Source organism: Sorex fumeus, unplaced genomic scaffold, assembly GCF_029834395.1.
Source record: "Sorex fumeus unplaced genomic scaffold, SorFum_2.1 ptg000095l, whole genome shotgun sequence".
NCBI classification, from domain to species: Eukaryota; Metazoa; Chordata; class Mammalia; order Eulipotyphla; family Soricidae; genus Sorex; species Sorex fumeus.
Window position 1 is genome coordinate 3,824,888 of NW_026606152.1, and position 21,992 is coordinate 3,846,879.

The 21,992-nt window shown below is 61.1% G+C and overlaps 2 protein-coding genes across 4 annotated transcripts in view; both read right to left on the bottom strand.

The window, feature by feature from the left end:
* Positions 1–21,992, bottom strand: part of TBC1D14 (TBC1 domain family member 14) — a 298,797-nt gene that overhangs the window by 134,911 nt on the left and 141,894 nt on the right. The window lies entirely within an intron of this gene.
* Positions 1–21,992, bottom strand: part of SORCS2 (sortilin related VPS10 domain containing receptor 2) — a 121,465-nt gene that overhangs the window by 52,926 nt on the left and 46,547 nt on the right. The window contains exon 3 of the mRNA XM_056132913.1: positions 96–195. Within this exon, the coding sequence (XP_055988888.1) occupies positions 96–195 (100 nt within the window). The remainder of the gene's footprint in view (positions 1–95; positions 196–21,992) is intronic.

A 21,992-nucleotide genomic window follows, 5' to 3' on the forward strand; every position in this document is an offset into this window, starting at 1 on the left:
GGCCCCGCCCCTCCCCTCCCGCCCAGGACACCACCCCGCCCACCCGAGGCCCCGCCCACCCGAGGTTGAGGCCCTGTCCACCCGTCAGTACCCACCTTCCTCTTGTTGGACGGGCAGATGTAGAAGCTGTCCACGACGGTGGGGACCCCAGGCTGCAGCGTCAGTTTGCTGTAGGTAGTCCCGAAGTCTGAGGACCTGGGGGGCAGACACAGTAGTCAGCCACGTGCCCTGACATTCCTGTGCCATCCCTCCCAGACAAGGGCAGCCAGGCCTCCTCAGGAAGCAGGCGGCTGAGAACGCTGCCGCCCGGTGATAGTTGTCCTTCCCGCCCCTCCTCTCCCATCCCCGATGAATGAAACATAAGCAGATCTCAGACGGGTGCAGAGCCCTGGGGAATCAGCCAGCTGAGTATTTGTAGACTCACTTCAAAAAAAATGATTTAATGAAGCCATTTTACATTCTGTAATTATTTCACTGGTAGGGACATACGGTTGGGCTGTCCCTCCCCCCTCCCCCCCCCCACATTGGGTGTTACAGGTGTGGAAGGCGGCTGCCATCTGTGCCCGGGCCACTGCAGGAGACTGACCCAGGGCCAGGCGTGGCCACTGACCTGCCTCTGTGCAGGCAGGTGGAGGTGTGAGAAGAGCAGAAATGGAAAAGGGGGTGAGCGTGTGGCAGCTGGCATCACCCGGACCCCCTGGAAGGACACTCACATCCCTGTGGGGTCAGGCCGAGGGGCCAGGCTGGCCCTGAGGAGGCCAGAGCCACTACCTCTGGGGAAGTCCCTCTGGGCAAGGCCAGGCTCTCCAACACCCCAGGATGGGTCCAATCAGAGCATCCCGAGGAACAGGCTAACGCCTGGCTATCCTGGGGGTCCTGGGGGGCCCAGGGCTGATGGTTGAGTCCAGTAAGGCAGAGCTGTTTGGGGCTGTGCTCGGCCAGGGTCCTGGCATCCACCCTAAACGGGCCACTGTGCTCCAGCATGGTTGGCATCTCTCAGACACAGGCAGAGCAGAGCAGAGATGCCAAAAGGGATGAGGCATTGTGTGGCTGCCCCCACTGTCCCCTGCGTGTGTGGCTGCGTGTGAACCCACAAGTGAGTCGGGTCCCTGGAGACCAAGGTGGGAGACCGAGGCAAGAGGGCTAAGTCCATCAGCTTTTCTGGTAAACCTGGTGCTCCGGAGCCACACGCATTGAGCAACTTTAAACACCTCCTTCCATGGGGCTCCCACCCCCAGCCCCCCTCCCAAGCCTGGTGACTCGGCCGCACCCCAACCCCCATTTCTCAGTTAGGTCCCAGGAGTGAAGCTTGAAGTGTCCCTACTTGGCTCATCTGGAAACCAGAGTCTCGGTTAGTCTCCACGCGCTGCCCAGTCCAGCACAGAGCCAGGCCCGGGTCACACCCCACAGGGCTTCCAGAGAGAGTGGCCACTCTCATTCTCCTCACGACATTTGGGGTGTGCCAACAGAAAGCACCCTGACACCCCATCGCCCCTCTGCAGCGCTGTGGGCTATGCAGGTGTGGCCTGCACTTCCACCCCACCCTGTTCTCCTCCCGGCCAGCTTTCCCGTTCAGGACCTGTCTCCCCACTCTCCTCCCACTGTGTCCTCATCACCTCCTCCTCCATCCCCAACTGTCTATATCATCTCCTCTTCCATCCCCAACTCTGTCCACATCACCTCTTTCTCCATCGCCAACTGTCTCTATCACCTCCTCCTCTATCCGCAACTGTCTCTATCACCTTCTCCTCCATCCCCAAACTGCCTACATCACCTTCTCCTCCACCCCACTGTATCCACATCACCTCCTCCTCCATCCCCAACTTCCTATATCACCTCCTCCTCCATCTCCAGCTCTGTCTACATCACCTCTTCCACCCCACTGTGTCCACATCACCTCCTCCTCCACCCCCAATTCTGTCTCTAATCACCTCCTCCTCCATCCCTATCTATGTCATGTTCCCCTCCATCCCTGACCATGTTCCTATTTCCTCCAGCTTTGTCCCTCCCTAGGTCCATGTCACCTCACGCCCCGTCTGCCTGGCTTAGGTTCGTCTCCTGCTCCATGGAGTCCTGATTCCCACACCTGCACCCCCACAGCCCTTGGGCGAGCAGGGCTGGTACAGAGGCCTGTCCCCCCCACCCAGGGCAGGCGGCGGGCAGCATCCCTGCTCAGCCGCACCCCGCAAACTCACAGCATTAAAGGAGCAGCAGCAGTTCAGGAAGTGAGACTTCACCTGGGGCTGACTCAACGGTCCACCTCCAGAGCCCCAGCCGGCTACAGGAAGGAGCTCCTTGCAGAGGGCTGCCCATGGCCTGGGGACCCAGCCCCCTCCCTGCGCAAAGGGCCCCTGGTAGCAGCAGGCCTGAGGGAAGTGGTAAGGCTGCCTGGGCTGGCCCCGGGCCACCCCTCAGGGCAGCCCCTTTGGGGTGTGTGTGTGTGTGCTCGTGACACCTCTCCACCCGGGATTTTCCTGTGCTTTCACCCCAGTACGCCCTCGGGGCAGACAGCTGCCTAGCTCAGGGTTCAAAGCTAGGTCCTGCACCCCAGGACCTTCTTTCCCAGGGAGTGGCTTTGCCCAGCAGTGGTACTGGGCACCTGGGCAGTCCTCAGGGCCTCTGTTCCAGCCCCACACACAGAGCACCCCACCTTCCCTGGTCCCACAGATTCAAAGCCTGCGGGCGGGCCGGAGGAAGGCGCCCCCTCCACCCTGCCCTGCCCTCAGTGGGGCGTGGGGGCACAGTGTCCTGGGCAGGAAGCAGGGGGTAAGGCCTGAGGAGCCCCTCGGTGGGAACAAAAGCCAGGGTGGCCCCGCCCCATCCTGGAGGAGCAGCTCCTTCACTCCAGCATCAGGGAGACACAGTGTGGAGTGGGGGGGTGCCCAGAGCACCTCCGCCTCCCCCGGAGTCATGCGTGGAGTGGGGGCCGCCCTCAGCACCTCCCCCCAAACTCAGCATTCAGCTGGGGCAGCGGCTGCACAGGGGACCTTCAGCACAGGCTGCCCACAGATGCCCAGGCCTCCCGCCCCCGCCACCAGCAGGAGACGCTGCCCCACCCCTCGGCCCTCCTGGGTGACCCTGGGCCTGTGAGGGCCTGTGCGGTCCCTGCCCCCCAGCCCTGCCCCTCCCGCCTGGCTCACACTGTGGCCTTTTCAAGCGATGGCTTCTGAAGTGGATGTGAATTTATCAAGTGTCCTTTCTAGGGGTTGGCCGTTTCTTTATTTTTATCACACTGGCTGCCGAGAAAGCAAAGCCCCTAGCCCGTTTCCCTCCTGGTTCCTGACAGCCGGAGCCAAGCTGCTAATTTTACAGCTGCGCTCAGTGCCACTGGCAGGCCGCCCACGTGGGGTCGGGAGAGGGGCCAGTACTTTTCCAGAAAGTTCTGCCTGGAGGGGGCAAATGGGAAGGGCTCCGGAGGGGCCTCCCAAAGGCGCCAGGCGTGTCCTCGCCCAGTGCTCACTGAGCGGGTCCTGGGGGCGCTGAGCCCCTCACTGTTCCCTACTGGGGACCATGTCTGTGTCCCCAAGTCTGTATGTTGAAATTCTAAGTTCGAGGAGGTGGTTCTGGAGGGAACAGGTCCTGAGGGGCCGTGTGGAGTGGCCTGAGGCCCCCCAAGACTGAGTCTCCAGATTGGGACTGAGAAGCCTGTCTCTGTACACGCCGCCACCCTGGCACTGCCAGAACAGGAGCCGGCTTCAGAAAACACACGCACAGAAGCCTGTGAGCACGAGAGAACACACATGTAGAGATGAGTGGTTTGGGAGGCAGCACCGTGTACACAGGGTGCGGGTAACACTCTCCCACTGGCGATGGGCCGATGCACAGGCGTGCAGCCTTTTGTGGGGAGGAGGAGTTCCAGAAGATTCTCAGCCCGACCTGACTCAGGCTGGTGCAGAATTCAGACACAGCCCGTGGGGTCCCTGTGTCCTGCCCGAATGCTCTGACACACATGTCCAGTACAATACAAACATGTCACATACATGTGCGCCATGGCACACACACGAGGCACTGTGATGCACACATGCATGACACAGCACATACACACAGCACGTGTCACATGTCAACATGTGCACATAACATGCACCACAAACACATGCCTATATGGCCACACATGTGTGACACATGCACATCGCGTGTAGGACACATGTCAGCACATGCACACACCAGAGCAGTCCCCCAGAGCACCGAGTGGGATGTGATGAGTCAGACACCACATGGCAGCCTGTCCGCCCTCACCCCGACCTGGCAGTGGGTGCCGAGGCCACCTGTCCCGCAGGAGGTGGTGACCCTGCGGAAGGCGGGGGTTCGCCCTGCCACCGGGGACAGGCCAGCTGTGGGCTGACACAGGTGGAACGTGGGAGGGCCCGGCTGGAAATCCTGCCAGGGTCGGGAAAGGGGACCACGAGCAGGACAGCGCCCCAGGGGACACAGAGCAGGACACAGGGGCGTCCCGACTGGCCAGTCCACACCCGCCACTTTCCCAAAGGTGGGGAGGGGCGCAGCGGGCGGGGCCACACGGGGAGCTCAGGGGTTTCCTTTGTGCCCCACACACCCCATGGAGCCTCCGCAGCCTCCGGGGTCACCAGCTCCCGGCCAGGCCGTCTACGCTGGAGCCTCTGTCCTGTCCCACAGAAACCCATGCGCCCAATTGCCAGCTGCAGGGGGCTGCACCCCCCTCAGAGGCCGCCCCTCTTCGACCCCCGTGGCCCTCCCACTCCCCTCCCTCCCCCACCCTCCTCTTCCCCCACTCCCCCTTCCTGCTCTCCCTCCCACTCCTTCCTCCCATTCCCCCTCCCAGTCCTCCCTCCTGGTCCCCCCACTCCACACCCCTTGCTGCCCCTCCTGGTCCCCCCCCCTCTCCTGGTCCCTGCCCCTCCTGTCCCTCCCTTCCCAACTGCCCCAGTCCTCCCCCTCCCAGTCCCCCTGAGAGGAGCACTGTCACTGTCACTGATTCACGTGTCACTCAGCCCTAAGCCGCAGGACCCAGGCCCAGACACATGGAAGGGAGCTGCTGGCTGGGTGGTGGGCAGTGGGGACAAAAAGGACACAGATGCCCATGCTCCACCTGCCAGCCTGCATGCTCCGGGCTCGGGGGCACATCTCTCCACAGAAGGGCCTGGCCAGGCCACACTTGGCATCCCCCGCCCCACCTCAGGCCCCCTGACCCCGCCCATGGCGAAGCCTGGGGCTTGCCTGCACTCACACTTGGCTGTTCTCCTCCTTGGATTTATCCTTCTTTCACTCACTCACTCACTCATTCATTCACTCATTTACTCACTCATTCACTTATTCAATCCCATTCCTCCTCATTCCTCACCCACTCATTGGCAGGAGTGGCCTGGAGGTCACTTAGTAGAGTGTGGTCCCCTGTGCATATGGCCAAGAGCCTTCAGCGTGGGCTGGTGGGCGGAGGCGAGGGACCCCAGAGCAGTGTGGATGGGGCACTCACCAGAAAGGGCTGGGCAACAGAGGGTCCCCGGCGAGGACAGGCTGGTACAGCGGCCAGGGGCTGCCTTATGCAACTGAAGCTGTTTCAGTCCCCAGCACTGCTGAGGTGGCCCTGGGGCCCAGGGTCTGGGCACAGAACTGCCAGTCCAGTTGGCCGAATCTCACTGGGAGGGGTCCCTGGGTGCCCTGAGCACCATTTGGGACTGACGGGTGAGGAAACCAGGGCAGTAAGGCCAGTGACATGTGGCCACACTGGGCCACAGCCACTGAGACAGATCCGGAGCCACTTGCGGGGGGCCGGGGGCAGGACAGAGCCATCTGTCTGTGAGGGGCAGGATAAAGCCATCCGTGGGGGGAGGGGCAGGACAGAGCCGTCCATGGGTATGGGGGGGGCAGGCTAAAGACCAATTTGTTTGTTCAGTGCTGCCCCCTCTTGGGTCCATCTAAGAAGTGGCCTCTGGGCAAAGGGTGCAGAGACAGTGGCCCCAGGGTGGGGAGAGGTCTGGTTCCAAAAACTGAGGAAAAAAAATAGAATCCCTCTGCAGAAAACTGGGTCTGTGGGGCCAGAGAGAGGGTGTGGGGGATGGAAGGGAGGGAGAGGGAGGGAGGGGGGAAGAGAGAGGGAGGAAGGCAGGAGGGAGGGGGAGGGAGGGCCTCTGTGTGTCTGCATCCGCATGTCACTGTGTGGATGTCTGTATATGCATGTGTGTCACTGTACATATATGTGTGTATATACATGTGTGTCTGCATCTCTTAGGTACCCTATCCCCCAAGTCTGCAAACCTGGGTCTCCTCATCCTGGGCTTCCTGCTCCCCGGGGGCGCAGTATCCCCTCTGTGGCTGGAGTCTTGTGCGGATGTGAGCTGCGTGGGCTCTGCACCCCTGGGTGGGTGGGGCTGAAGGGCCCAGGCTGGGTGCACTCTGCACCCCGTGGGTGGGTGTAACTGAGGGGCCCAGGCTGGTGGGCTCTGCACCCAGCAACCAGAGAACGCAGGAGATCAGCAGACATGGGGAGGTGCGTGAGGACCACCAGGTGTGGAGGCGCTGGGAGGACTGGGCTGCCCTGGGCTCGGCCAACTCGCCGGACCAGCTCTGGGCCTGGTGCTGAGCGCTCAGGAGGCAGGAGGGCGCCGGGCATTCCCCCACGGGGGCCACGCAGGAATCCACCGCCACCCACGGCCACACCTGGCCCTTGGCTGAGTCATGGCCTCACCCTCCGCCCCCACCTGGGCGCCGTCCCCCTCCCCTGGCAACAACTGGGCTCCTCCCTTCCCCAGGGCGAGGAGTACACGATGCCCCTTGGGGTGAGCCCTCCTTCCCACTCAGCCAAGAGCAAGTCTCATCAGTCGCTTCCTAGAAACGCACCTGCCCCGCCCCCCCCAGCTCGTCCCCCGTTTGCCCCGAACAGTCGTCTGCACCATGGTATGGCGGGGCCAATCTTGGCTCCTTCCCGGCTGCTCCTGCCCTAGGACCTCCGGAGAGCACTGGTCTGGGGGCGACTGCCATCGTGGCCCTGGCTGGGGAGCACATGGCCAGTGGCTGGGACAGCACCCCCTAGCACTGCTGGGGTGCCGAGTCCCTCCCGCCTGCACGCAGGGAGCAGCCTGAAGGGGACACCCACACACTAAGGGGGGGAGGGGCTGGCGGATGCAGTACAGGCAGGCAGGTAGAGAGATGGGTAGATGAGAGATGGGGTGCGGGGAAGGGTGGGTATATGTGAGCAGGAGCTGCAGGAGTGGAGGGAGGGACGGAGGGATGGGTGCAGAGGTAGGCAGGTGGATGGGTGATGAATGGGTAGTAGGTGGGTGGCTGGAGGGAGGGGTGGGTGGGTAATGGATAAATGACTAGTAGGCAGGTGGGTGGGCAAGTGGGTGGAGGGATGGTATGGGGGTGGGTGGATGGATAAGTGGGGGGATGGGTAGAGGGACGGGGTGGGGGGTAGGGAGATGGAGGGATGCATGAGTCATGGGTGGGTGATAGGCGGGTCAGTGGATGGATAAGTGGGTGCGGAGGGACGGATGAGCGGGTGGGTGGGTGGATATGTGGATGGAGAGACGGACAAGTGGTTGGATGGGTGAGCAGAGGAATGGGTGGGTTTGTGGGTGGCTGGGTGGAAAAGGGGATAGACGGGTGAGTGGAGGGATGGGTGGGTGGGTGGTGGGTGGATGGACAGGTGGATGGGTAAGTGGATGAGTGGGTAGGGAGGTGGAGGATTGAGTCGATGGACAGGTGGGTTCTGGGTGGCGGATGAGAGTCCCAGACCACCCCATGTCACTGTCGTTCTCTCCACACGCACGTCTGTCTCGCGCCTCTGTACTGTCCTTCCTCATTTTCTCCCTGTTTCTCTCAGCTCCCCAGCAGGGGACCTGGGAGGACCAGAAACAGCCTGACCCCAAGCTCTCCGGACCTGACCCCTGGCGGGCCTACCAGCTCCCCTTGACGGCAGAGGCTGAGCAAGGCCCAGGAGGGGCTCCCCACACCCACCCACATGGGCCTGCGGCCCACAGGTGCTGCTAGGCACCAGTGAGTCTGATGGGATCCTGGTGGACAGAGTGGTGGAGGCGGCAGAGCTGGAACTGGGCTGTGGGGGTGGTACTGGGAATCTCCCTGCGCCCCAGTTCCGGCTGTTGGGAAATGCAGCGAGATGAGGTGAGAGGCCGTCCTTGCCCTCAGAAACGCACACAGAGGCAGCTGGTGGTGAGGGATACCTGCCTCCAATTGGGAGGGTCTGCTGTGAGCAACGCCCTAATTACAGAGCGCATTTGCATGCCAAGTCACGGGCCTGCGGGCCGGCACAGGGACATCTTCACCAACACACAGGCATGCGTGCGCGCACACACACACACACACACACACACACCCCCCAACACACACCAATACACACGTAAGCACACATGCAAACACTCCAACACACACATGCCCCCTTTCCGGCTCACCCACTACCTAAGCGTGGGGTGAGATGGGACAGTCGGGCAGAGCTGCCTGTGACCTTGGAAAGAGGAGGACACATTCAGTCTGGAACTCCAAGCCCTGGGCTGTAGCCAGGGACCAAAGATGTGTGGAAGGTTCTGGACCTTGAGAAGGAACCAGGAGGTGGTGGGGAACTGGTGGGACGGTCTGGCCCCGCCTCAGCCCCCGCCCCTGGGTAGACTGGCCCTCACCTTGGCCTGTGTGTCCCCACGGCCACCCTGCTCTGGAAGTGGTGAGAGTCGCCCCACCGTTCCTGCTCCCCAGCCCCTTCCCAGCCCCGCCCGCCCGCGCCCCAGAAAGGAGGAGGCAGCTGGAGTGGCCTCTCCACATTCCGCGCCCACGGTCAGTGGCCGGTCGTGATGGCAGAGTCGCCCCCACCCACAGGGCACGCAGAGCCCCGTCCCCAGGGAGGGTTCTCCGGAGGGGCTGACACCCACCCGAGTGCGCTGGCTCGGGGCCTCCAACCGGCTCCCCCATACCAGGGCAGCGGAGGCTGTGAGCAGTGTGGCAATCAGGCCAAAGGGAAGCTGCTTTCTGGAATGTTCTGTGCAATCCACGGGCTCCCGGCCAGACACCTGTGTGCGTCGGCCCTGAGCTGCCTAAGGAACTCAAACACTTAGAGGGTCAGCCAAATGGTAACAGACGGCGTGGGGTCACACACACGTGCATGCTGAACACACAGCAACATACGTGTGCATGTACGCTGACACGTGTGCTTTATAGCACACATGAGCACACACATATAGGTGGCCTGTCCACACAGGCCAGCCCAACTGCACCCACTTTCCAAAAGCAAGGGAGAGAGCGGTGGTACAGGACCTGTGTGGCCGGGGGCCATGCCCTGCAAGTGGTCCTGGGAGCTTCCGGTAAGACCAGGAGAGCCACAAGCACCCTCAAGACAGCGCGGCTGCTGGGGGCCACAGCCCCGAGCAGAAGCCGGGGTGAACCTCTGCGTTCAAGAACCTCACAGGGGCCTGGTCTCCCGGAGGGCTGAGTTCAAGGAGGGAGTGTTCGACCTGGCCCACGAGTCAGGCAAGGGGGAGCCGCGGGGTGGGGGCCACGGGGCCTTCCCAGACCACACCTGGCCGGTGCCTCATGGGATGCAGGCTGGGGTCCGGGGACGAGGACACATCTGGCGTCCGCTGCCACAGAGGTGCCCAGAGCCAGGTGTGTGGGAATGGGGTGACACATGAGTCAGACGGGCGGGCGGGATGTGTGGGCGGCTGCTTTATAGCAGCTGCCAGGCTGCGGGGCGCACTGGAGCCCAGATTCACACCAGCATGCTCTACGCCCTGCTTCTCCTGCCAGGCCTGCTGGGGGCCAGCCTGGCGGGCCCCGTGCCCGGCCCCCGGGAATGTGCGCGGGGCACGGCCGTGTGGTGCCAGGACCTGCGGATGGCGGCCGCCTGCGGGGCCGTGGAGCACTGCCGCGGGGCCGTGTGGAGCCAGGCCCCCGCCAAGTCCCTGAGCTGCATGCTCTGCCGGGACGTGGTGGCCGCCGCCAGCAACGGGCTGAACCCCGACGCCACCCAGACCGACGTGCTGGCCCTGCTGGCGAAGATCTGTGAGTGGCTGCCCAGCCCCGCGTCCGCAGCCGGGTGCCGGCAGATGGTGACTGCCCAGTCCGCGGCCGTCCTGGGCCTGCTGAGCGGGGGCCCGGGCAGTGCCCCAGCGCAGGCCTGCATGGCCCTCACCCTCTGCCAGCCCGTGCAGCGGCGGCCAGCCAGCCTGGGGCCTGTGGACTGGGGTGAGCCCTCCGGGGGAGCAGGCCCCTCCGCGGGCAGCGAGGCTCTCCGATTCCACCCGTCGCCGAGTGCTGAGGGCGCCGTGTGCCAGGCCTGTGTGGGGCTGCTGAGCCGGCTCCAGGCTGCCGCGGGCTCGCACCTGCTGGGCGTGGCAGAGGTCAGCGTGCGGGAGGAGTGCGTGGTGCTGGGGCCCGGCCTGGCCCCACTCTGCGAGACCTACATCCACCAGCTCTTGGCCCTGGCCCAGCCGGCCCTGGCCACCACCACGCCGAGGCAGATCTGTGTCCGGGGGGGCTTCTGTGAGCGGCTGGAGGGCACTGCCCGGCGGGCCCCGTCCATCCCATCCCTGGAGCTGGCAGCCCCCCGCCGGCGGGGCGACGTGCAGATGCAGGCGGGCCTCACGTGTGAGGTGTGTATGCAGGTGGTGGTGGAGCTGGACCAGTGGCTGGAGACCAACAGCACCGAGGCGCTCATCAGCCACGCCCTGGAGCAGGTGTGCCGCTTCATGCCCCAAGCCATCGTGCAGCAGTGCGTGACCCTGGTGTACTCCTACAGCCCCTCACTGGTGCAGCTCGTCAGCAGGGTCACCCCCGAGAAGGTGTGCAGGGCCGTGCACCTCTGCAGCAGCCGCAGGCGGGCCCGCTCGCTGCACGAGGCCCATAGGGCCCACGTTGGCCACGCCGCCGCCACCACCACGCCGTCCTCCCCCTTGCACGACCTGGAGAACCAGGGCAGCTTCTGTGGTGCGTGCAAGAGGCTCCTGGGCGTGTCCACCCGCAACCTGGACAGCAAGAGCACCAAGCGCGACATCCTGGCTGCCTTCAAGGGCGGATGCAGCGTGCTGCCGCTCCCCTACACGGCGCAGTGCAGCCGCTTCGTCACCGACTACGAGCCGGTGCTCATCGAGAGCCTCCGGGAGGTCATGGACCCCGAGGCACTGTGCCGGAAGATGGGCGCCTGCCACCTGCCCCGAACGCCGCTGCTGGGCACTGACCAGTGCGTGCTGGGCCCCAGCTTGTGGTGCCGGAGCCCCGACCTGGCTGAGATGTGCGGCGCCACCGAGCACTGCCGGCGCCACGTGTGGAAGGATACGACCCTCGAGGTGGGAGGCCACGCGTGAACGTGGTCGGGACCCGGGCGGCCCCAGCCCCCACAGGACTCTGAGAGGTGGGTGCTGTCCCGACCCCTTCACACCCGGCAGGGGAGGCTGGGGCGGGCAGGCAGCAGGCGTCCCACGCCCGTGCCCTCAGCACCCTCCTGCCGCCTGTGCCGGGCCTGGGGTGAGCCCTGGCTGGTGAAGGGCCCGACCTGCCGTGTCCGGCCCCTCTGGGTCTCGTCTGGGTTTGGGGACGGATGCCCCGAAGTGTGTGTGAACAGGGAGCATCTGTGGGCCTCTGGAGGGCTCTGCCCTGCGTCCCCCACTGCACTGTTCGTGATGTGCGAGGTGGACGTATGGACACAGGGCAGGGGGTGGCTTGGCTTCTCATCTGTCCAACAGAGTGCTCAGGCCCCCAAGGCCAGCACAGCTCTGGGAACCGGGAGTCTCTCCACATGGGGCCTGAATAAACTGCAAACACCCTCCACATGGCTGCAACTCATTCCCGGGATCCCGGCCGGAGCGTGGGATTCTCTGCCCACTCAGAGACCCCTGTCCCCCTCTGCCTCCCCAGGGCACCAGGCAGGAATGGCCAGAGCCTCCGGGACCCTACAGGGGTCAAGGGACAGGGGCAGGTTTGTGGGTTTTGTTGAGACTTTCCTTGGGCCAATCTCTGACCTGGATGTCAAAACACCCGATGGTCATCTTCCAGAGAGACCTGATGTGTGCACACTCGGGGGCTTGGGCAGGAAGCCCCCTCCCCCAACTCCCCAGAGCTCTTCAGACGGAGGTCGCACTCCGGCCCCACGACCACCCAGGGCACCCACAGAGCTGGACCCCAGGGTCGGTGGCAGGACAGGCTCTGGGCAGTGACCCCGTCTCCCACCCAGGGCAACCTGGAGGCTGGGGTTCAGGTCCTCATTCTCCACTCCATGGCCTCTGCCTCAGTTTCCCCTCTCTTGGGGTCCTGAAGAATGAAGGTAGACAGCAGAACCAGCACCATGCTCAAAATCAGGGACGGGCCTTTCACCATCCCACCTCCCTCCAGACGACATCTGTCCAACTGTTCGTCTGCCTGTCCATTTGTCTGCCCATCTGTTCAGTTGTCTGTCCACCCATCTGTCTGCTCATTCGTCTGTCCATCTGTTTGTTCATTTGTCCATTCATCTGTCCATCTATCTGTCTGTCTGCGCATCTGTCTCCATCTGTCCATCTGCCCATCCATCCATCCATCCATCCATCCATCTTCTCTGTTCCCTCCCCAGGACACGGACTTCTCGGTCTTCCGAGGCCCGTGACCGCTGTCCTCCCGCTCTTGCTGGCTGCTTCTCCTGGGCTGACTGTTCCCGAGGGGGCTAGGAGCCCCCCCGCCAGCTGAGGGCAGCACCAAAGCCTTCAGGGGTGAGCAGGGTGCAGGCATGTGCCACTGCTCACCCTCTTATCCCGGGATATGGCAGGCATGTAAGCACTCACGCCCACACACGTGTTCATACACGACATACTTGTATACCATGCCCCATGTATGTAAGCACAGCTCACGTATGTAAGCATGCTTGCCTGTACATATGTGCTCACATATGTGTGTAGTTCATACATGTGTACAGGCATACATGTGCACACACCCACACAGGCTAATGCCCCCAGCCTGATCCCTCGCCGCCTCAGCTGAGAAGTTATGCCAAGAGCTGGGCCCATATGCCAGGAGCCACTGCCTGCTATGGGTGGTCCTGGCCGCAGCAGAGAGACCACATGGGCGCATGGCAAAGCCCCCCCACCCAGACAAGCAGAGCCCTGGGCCAGGCCAAGTGCTCTAGGGCCTGCCTGCACTCAGCCACAGCGATGGCTGGAGAGCACTGCTGGGTGAGCACTACGGGCCTGCCCTGCATGGCCCAGAGGCGGGAGGACAGGCAGGGGACATGGGCAGGGGGAGGCAGGAGGGGCAAGGAGGGAGGAGCTGGGCCTGCAGCGGGTCACCGCGCACCAACCGGTGTGGCCAGAACAGCAACAGGAAACGGAGTCCCTGCTGGGAACTGTGGGGGCGGAGCCCCTCCCATACCAGCTGTCCATTCAACCACCCCTGTACCTGCTCCCAGACCTCCACGTCTCCCCAATAAAAAGGGGCACCACCCACATGGCACCCCACACATCTCTGTGACCCCTACAGGGCGGCAGTGCCCAACATGGAAACCTCGGGGTCCCCTCCCCCTGGGTCTCACTCCAGGCACTGAGCCTCCCCGTCAGCCTCAGTTTCCCCCACCAGCTCTCATGCCCCCAGACAGGGCCCCAGGCCTTCCAGTGGGCAGCAAGGGGTCCCCGATACAGGGCACGCAGGGCAGCCCCCAGTTCCCAATGCTGACAGCCCCTGACATTGGGGCAGCTCTGAGCACGTCCCTCTGGCTGGGCGGAGCGTGTGCGAGGCAGGCGGACCTGCACGGGGACGGGAGGGTGGGGCAGCACCACTCCCAAACAAACCAGTTCCTCAGGCCCAGCCTCCCTGGGCAGGCGGTGACACGGGGAGCAGAGAGCCCACCCAGCCAGGCCTTGCTCAACTGCTCCCTGCCCCACCTGGAGCTCAGGGTGAGAGGTGGGGTATGAGGCCATGGAAGGTGGGGGACAAGCCCTCTCGCAGGAGAGAACCTGCGATTTAGGGGGCCTGGCTCCAAGAAGCTGAGCCCAGAACGTGGGGGCCGGAGGGGCGGGGTGAGGGTCGGCTTCTCCTCTCCCTGCCCTGCAGACAGCGCTACACCTCTGGGGGACCGGGTTCCCCCAAACTCTGGTTCTGGCGCAGCTCTGATAGGAGCTGGCTGAGACCTTCCCTTCAGGCATGCAGGGATGCCTGCGGGTGCCCGTGGGCGCCCTGCCTTCGTGCCTGGCTCACCCAGGGCTGCGAGCCAAAGCCATGAGGGGCACCAGCCTCGTGGGGTCCCACTCCAGAACAGAGCTGTTGGGATTCATGATTGACACTGGGGGAGCACCCCCAATTCAGCCACAGGGATTTTGAAGGGCGCACTCAGGGCCAGAGGGAGCACAGAGGGGTGGGGCCGCCCAGCATGGCAATGAGCAGACTTAACCCTTGCAACTGCACAGGGTCCCTGGGAGTAGGTCCTGAGCACCAAGGAAGGAAGGAAGGGAGGGAGGAGGGCGGGAGGAGGAGAGAAGGGAGGGAGGAAGAAAGGAAGGAGAAAGAGAAGAAAGGAAGGGAGGAGAAAGAGAAGAAAGGTAGGGAGGAAGGAAGGGAGGAAGGGAGGGAGAAAGGGAGGGGAAAGGAGGGAAGAAAGGATGAGGGATAGAGGAAACAAAGGAAGGGAAGGCAGGAGGGGGGTCCATGTCCTCTGCTGGCCCCAGCAGTCCTCTCCCCACCACGGCCCGCACGCGCTCAGTGCCTTCTCCTGGACTGTGCATGGCCTGGCCAGAGGCCAGAGGCAGGGAGGACCACCCCGCCCCCCAGTCCACAGCCCTGGGCACCTCGCTGCTGCCCAGAGCCTCTGGCCCAGCTCCGCTCCATTGTGGGGCCTGGCACAGCCGGTTCTCTCCACGGCGCCTCTGGGCCCTGGGCTTCCCTACCCCACCTCCCTTCCCAGATTCTTCTGTCTGGTGAGCTTCTACTCATCCTTCAGAACCCACTGCCCATGTCCCTTTCCAGTCTGGGTGGGGGGTCTGAGGTGCAGCCACACTGTGTGGAGGGCGGGGGGTCCTGAGTCTCATCCCTGTAGGGTGGCAAGAGCCCCTGTCCTGTCCACTCTGAGCCTGGATGGCCTGCACAGTGCAGGGTGCTGTGGATGGGGCTGAGGAGGCCCAGCAGGGGGGTCTGTGCCCCAGCATCCTGGGGCAACTGCTCCTTCGCTCTCAGTTTGCAGACCTGGCTGGTGCCGCAGCCCCTCCCGGGGCCCTCCGACCTCAGCGCCCGCGGGCGGGGTGCATTCGCTCTGTCCACACTCGACTCCTGGGAACGTGAGGAGACGTGGGAGATGGCCGGCACTCGCCTCTAGCACAGCCCAGGTTCTACCCCAACACCCCTGGGCATCATCAGGAGGGCATGGCCCAAACTCGCCACACAAAATAGGGACATGCAGGGGGCCCTGCCGTGGACGCAGGGAACACCTGACAGTGCAGCGTGGGGGACAACTGCAAACTTGAGAAGGAGAATCCCCCAGGGGCAGAAGGGCAGAGATGAGTCTGGGTCATCAGCCGTCACCACGCCTCCGCTGCAGGCCTGCAGGAAAGCGCTGGGTGTCGGCATGGCCTGGAGAGTGGCCGCGCTCCCGCTGCCCAGAGCCTGTCAGTCCCAGCTCTGCGCCCTCAGTGCAGAGCCCTGCTCCCCGAGCTGCCAGCCCTCATGCCTGCCCTCAGCTGCGTTCCCCGAGGACATTCCAAGAGCCTGGGGCCACCTCGCCTGGAGCAAGAGGGGGCTCCCTGAAGTGTGACCCCACGCTGCCTGGGAGCCAGGCCTTACCCGGCCCACTGCTCTCTGGTTGGCCCACAATGGCAGGCCACAGAATGACTCGGGTGCTGCAGGACAAGGACCAGGGGGTCTGGCCCCAGCGCGGTCAAGCAGGAGCCCCGAAGACAAGGAGCTGTGGCAGCGGGTGGACGGGCCTCCTCCCTTGCCAGCTTCCCTGGGCCCGGGCCTTGCCAGTGTGTGCCCTGCACGCCCTCCTCGTGGGTGTCTGACCATCCATGCCTCACTAAGGTGGGGCTCAGCCACCACAGCTCACCCCCAGTCTAGGAGAGGAAAGCAGGGGTGAGGGGGCACAGAGCAGGGAGTGAGGGGCCAGACGAGAGGATGGAGGGGCGGGCGGCGTAGGGGACTTAACAGGTGGTGACAGTGGTGTGGGCTGGGAGATGAGCGGGTGGTTGAGAGGTGGGTGGATGGACGGGAGGGTGTGAGTAGACTGCTGCTAGGTGGGCAGGTGGGGATGAACAGAGTAGATGGACGGCGGGATGGAGAGCGGATGGTGGACAGATGGACGGACAGGAGTGTGGATGCACAGACCATGGGTAGACAGTGGGCTGCATAATAGGGTGGATGGACTGAGGAGCAGTGGGTGAACGGCTAGAGTGGATGGCTAAGTGGAGAGATGGGGAGTGGATGGTGTGAGTGTGTGAATGGTGGAGGGGAGGAGGGAGGCAGGATGGACGGACGCATGGGCAGACTGGACGGTGAGGAGAGGGAATGGAGTGTGACGGGAAGGAATGTCAGCAGGCAGTCCTGGTGAGCTGAAGGGTCTGTGCAGAGCGGGGGGGGGGGCAGGGGCAGGAGGGCCGAGGAAGGGCAGGGAGCTGAGGATAGGTCTGGGCCCCTCCTAGTTCCCGAGAGCTCTGGGCTGCTGCAGCTCCTGCCCGAGCAGTGACGGGCACGCCAGGTCCAGGGACCAGCCTCGGCCAGCAAGCGTTCCGGAGTTACTCACTGGGCAGCCGCTGACACGTGCCCCTCCTGCTCCCTCTGCTCAGTCACTGGGTCAAACTCCAGTGTCAGTGGTGACGTGAAAGCAGAGACCCAGACCAGGTGGGGTAGAAGCCAGCCTGACCCCATGCTCCACTCCCTGGACAGGAGAGGCCGGAAAGGCCGAAGGGTGCGGGCAGGTGGCACTCTGCCTCGTCAACCTGGAGGGCAGCTGACATGTGGTTCCCCCCAGCAGCACCCTCAGGCATGTCCTGAGTATATGCTGGTTCTGCTGCCGGGTGCCCAGGTTTAGGTGCCCAGGGCTGTCTCCCGGCCCCGGCCCGCCTACCCAGGGCAGCAGAGGCGGGGGAGGCCCCTGTCTCAGCTGTCACTGTTCCCGTTGGAGTGGCCTAGTACTGCACCCACTAGCTCAAGCTGCAGCCTGGAAACAGCCCTGCCACACAGACCGCCGAGGGGGCCTCGGGTGAGCACTGTGTAAGGAGGCGCTCTGGCTCCATCCCTGGGGGGTCTGGGCCCTGAGTACTTCTAGGAGCGACCCTGAGCACCACTCACGGTGGTTCCAAACCAAACATGCAGTAGGTTGGGAGAGGGAGGTGTGCGGGAGGAGAATGTCCAGGAGTCTGTCCCTCAGAGCCTCCCAGGGCAGCAAAGGCTCTGCTGGAAACTCTGGCCACACTGCCCAGGGTTCCAGAGACAGCACCGCTGGGAGCAGACACTCATCTTATACCCTCGGGTGTAATTAAAGAGCAATAAAATTTAACACAAACTCAACTGTGATGAAGATGAAATAACACTCAAGCAAAAGACAAGTAAAAGGTTTGGGAAAGGGGGGTGGAAGAAGCTGCCTCGCCCCAGACACTCCAGGGGTCCCTCCACAGAGGATCTTGTCTGACATCCCCAAATATGTTTCTAGAACTCATGGGCCATAAAACGTGCTTTCTGGAAACACCTGTGCCCAGCTGGGGGAAATTCAGTTCTGGTCAAGGGCGGCCTGAGAGTTAACCACAGAGCACGTGCCCAGTCCAGGCCAGTCACAGCTGCGAGTTTAGTGCATGACTATGCAGCTTGGTGTCCAGTCTAAGCCAATCACAGCTGGGGCTGCGAGCATTAACTGCAGGGCATGTGATCAGTCTAAGCCAATCAATCACAGATGGGCAGTAAGTATAAAACTGCAGAGCATGCGACAAGTCCAAGCCAATCACAGCTGAGCAGCATGAGCAGGAACTTCGGAGCAAGTGGCCAAGTGTGGGTGACTTGATAAACTCCATTGCTGTCCCAACAGTTGACTAACTCACCAGGACTACAGAAATACCACCCCATATTTGAGGCATTTTAAAAAAAATGTGGCATAAAAAATTCTTAAGAGCGGGGCCTCAGGGGATGGGGATGGAGCTGGCCCTTTCCTCCCTGTCCCAACGAGACCGCCCACGAATGGCCTCTCTGGCTCCTGATCAAGCTACTTAACAGCCATGATCCCAGAGTCTCAGAAACAAATCTCGAAACCCAGCGGCTTTTGGCAGAAATGTGTGTGGGCCACGCAGTAAGTTATCGGTTCTAGGCCACCCCAGGTGGGAATAGGTTTTGTGCCTTGGCCTGTCCCCCATTGGCAGCTTGGTGGCCGCCATCCACCAGAGACCACTGGACAGTCAGGTTTGGGCCCGCAGTGACAAGACACGCAGGGCCTCATGGGATGGGGGTGGAGCCGGCCCTTTCCTCCCCACCCCAACGAGACTGTGAGTCACTGCCCACGAACGACCTCTCTGGCTCCTGATCAAGCTGCTTAAAGGCCATGATCCCAGAGACTCATGAACAGATCTCAGAACCTAGCAGGTTTTGGCAGGAAATCTCTCCAGATTTAATTGTTAAAATTTTGGAATTTCAAAATTGCACAGTCACTACTGCAACCACGCAACATCATATATTATTCATGACCAGCAACAGAAAACAAATTGTCTATTGTTGCCTTTTCAGCAGATCTGAGTGTTGGGGTAAAATTCCAAATAATAATTGTGGGTGTGGTGTCAAAATGTTGAATGTGATCAAAGTATAGATAGAGTGATTTGGAAATCATCTGCCCCACAGGTAGGGGGAGGGTGTGGGATGGGGGTATACTGGGGTATTTGGTGGTGGAGAATGGGCACTGGTGAAGGTACGGGTGTTTCATTGTATGACCGAGACTTAAACCCGAAAACTTTGTAACTGCTCTCACGGTGATTCAATAAATAAAATTATAAAAAATGGGGGGGGGGGAAGTAAGGTGGAGTTCATGCAAAATTCAATCAGCCTAATCAGTGGCTGAATAAATAACAGTACTCCTACATTAAAAAAAAATTCTTAAGAAAAAACCCTCTTAAGGGGTGATGGAAAACAGGGCTGGTACTGTGGAGAGGGCACTTGCCTGGCACTCACCTGACTCAGGTCCTATCCCTGGCACAATATACAGTTTCCTGAGCCCTGCCAGGAGTTATTACTGAACATAGTTAGGAGTAAACTCTTAGCACAGCCAGGTATGACCCCCAAACAAATGCTGGGACGGGGGAATGGCACACGGTATGAGGTCAAGATGCGTGACGTGAACCAGAGGCTTACAATTCAGAGCCCTTGAGAGAGTTGCACTGAACAGTACAGAGGTGGATTCAGAAGTCGGCCATCTACAGAAATGGGGTGGGAAACCCCAGGCCAGGTGCCCTGTGACTCAGTGCACAAAGGAAAGCAAGTCCAAGAAGAAATAAAACTTGCAAATTAAAGTGACACTGAACTGTACCCTCTGTGACTCCTGTACAGACTGTGGAAGGCCGAGAAATCCCAAGATCTTCCCAAGTCTATCAGCATGGGGGAGACAAGGAGACAGGTGTGTAGACTCCCCAGCCCCACTCCGCTCCGCAGGGAATAACAAAATCCCCACACTCCCATGAGGGAGACGCATCCATCAACCAGCTTACGGGAACTAAGAGGATAAATTACCAAAGCCGAGTTGGAAATATAAATCAGATTTCATAAGGCAGCGCCACGCTGTTCATATGAATTTTTGAAACACGCTAAGACGTAGGGTGTATTGATTATAGAGAGGCACACGCTTTTGTATTTAATGTACTTGGCACCATCCACGCCAGTGTAAGACATGTTTCCTTCTGGATAGCCATGGATCACATGGGAAAGTGGAGGGGGGACGGAGGACAGGTCTGGGCCAGCTAAAACACTGCAGTCTCTCTCTTTAAGAGATAAAGTGTCCCTTGAGAGGGGGGAAATCACCAATGTAGACAAGGAGTCCCACGGGGCTGGACTGGACTCTGCCTGGGTAATAACGGAGCCCCTCTGGGTCAGGGCTTACTTCACAGCCCAGCTCCCTGCCCTTTGTTCCAACCTAATCAGTGAGCCCATAAATAACTGTAAGGGAGGCTGCAGGGGAAGGAAGCTCTGGCCTTCTCCGGTCTGACAGTGCTGATGCAGCAGCTCCATATGCTGAGTGTTTAAGGTAAAGTTTTCTCCATGGAAGTGAAGACAGAAGGAAGCATCCCTGTCCCGCCCCGACAGAAGGCACATACTTCCCCCAGCTCCTTTGGGAGCAGACCTAATCCCCCTAGGGCCCCCCCACCCCAGAGCTCACAAGGTCATCCCTAGCTTTGGGCCCTGTCAGATGTATGCCAGCCCTCACAGCCGGGGGCTGGGCTCAAGTCATCAGGGGTCAGTGTGGCCCCAGGTAACCTTAGCACTAACTCCCTCCTGCTACTCCCCTATACCCTAGTATAGTCCTGAAGAGACAAAGAATCTTCAGGTCCCCACTGTGTCCCTCTGTGCCACACTTCTGGCCACTGTTCATCCATCTGCCCATCCGTCTACTCGTTCCACCAGCCAGCCAGCCAGCCAGCCAGCGCCTCTCCATCCATTTGTCCATCTATATAAATTTCTTCCTCTGCCTATATCCATCCACCTGCATGTCCATCTATTCCTCCTCCTATCATCTGTTCATCCATCTGTCAATCCATCCATCATCCTGTCATCATCTATCTACCCACTCACCCATCCACCCACTATTTTTCCTTCCATTCATCCATCACCTATCCAAATCTGTTTACTCATCTGTTTATCCGGTCATCTGATCATCTATCCAGTAACCCATCTGTCCTCCCGTTGATCCTTCTATCATCTGTCTATCTACCCATCTGTCCACCCACCCATCCATCCACTCATCCTTCTATCATCCATTCATCCATCTATCCATCAATCTGTCCATCTATTGATTCATCCTGTTATCTGATCACCCATCTGTCTACTCATGTCTTTCCATTCATCCATCATCTTATCACTGATTCAAACTGTCATTCCATGATCCATCCCATCTATCTGCTCATCCATCCATTAATCCATCCATCCACCCACCATCCAGTCACCATCCAGTCACCCTCCCATCCACTCATCACCCATCCATCCATCCATCCATCCATCCATCCATCCATCCATCCACCCACCCACCCACCCATCCATCCATCCACCCACCTACCCACCCATCCATCCAACCATCCATCCATCCATCCATCCATCCATCCATCCATCCATCCTTCCACCCACCCACTCATCTACCTATCCATCCACCCACACACCCATCCATCCATCCACTGTCCGGGTCTTGAGTGATAAGTGTCCTGGGTTCCCAAGTGGGCCTGAGCCTGTGACAAGGGTTGGCTGAGGATCTTCAGAGGTAGGGGCAGATGGTGGCAGAATGGGGCTGCCTCCAACATCACGTGCTGGTTCCCCAAGCCCACATGTTTGTTTGGGTTCTGGCTCTAGCACAGAAAGAGAAACCCCTCTGTCCAGTGTCCCCAACACATGGCTGATCACTTCACAGTCCCAAGACCTCAGCAGAAAAAGGCAGCAGATTGATTTGGAAAAGGATCCCATTTCCCAAACCTCAGTGGGGGTGGGGGTGCACCCGACCCCTGATGTCATCCTGCCTTTCCCTCCCTGCTCCACTCTGATCCCAGGGTCTGAGTCCCCCAGCCCAGAAGGGAGTGGCCAAGCCAGGCTCTGTGATCACGCACAATCAGCTTCCCAGTGCAGAGACACTTCCAGAGAGGAAATTTCAACTCATCGTTAGAGAAATACGGTGACTGTGATGACTCAGGAGGCTCAGGCACATTCGATCCATACGTGAGTGGTGAGAACCCCACTGAATTTGGGGGGCCTGGGCAGGATCACGGTTCCCGCCCCCATAAGAAACCCTGTAAGACCCAGGGGCCAGTGTGTCCTGGGGAAGCGCAGGATGGTCCCTTCACTTGTCAGGGACATTCAGCCTGCAAACAGAGCATGGGGCGGGCACATCTCTGCTGAGC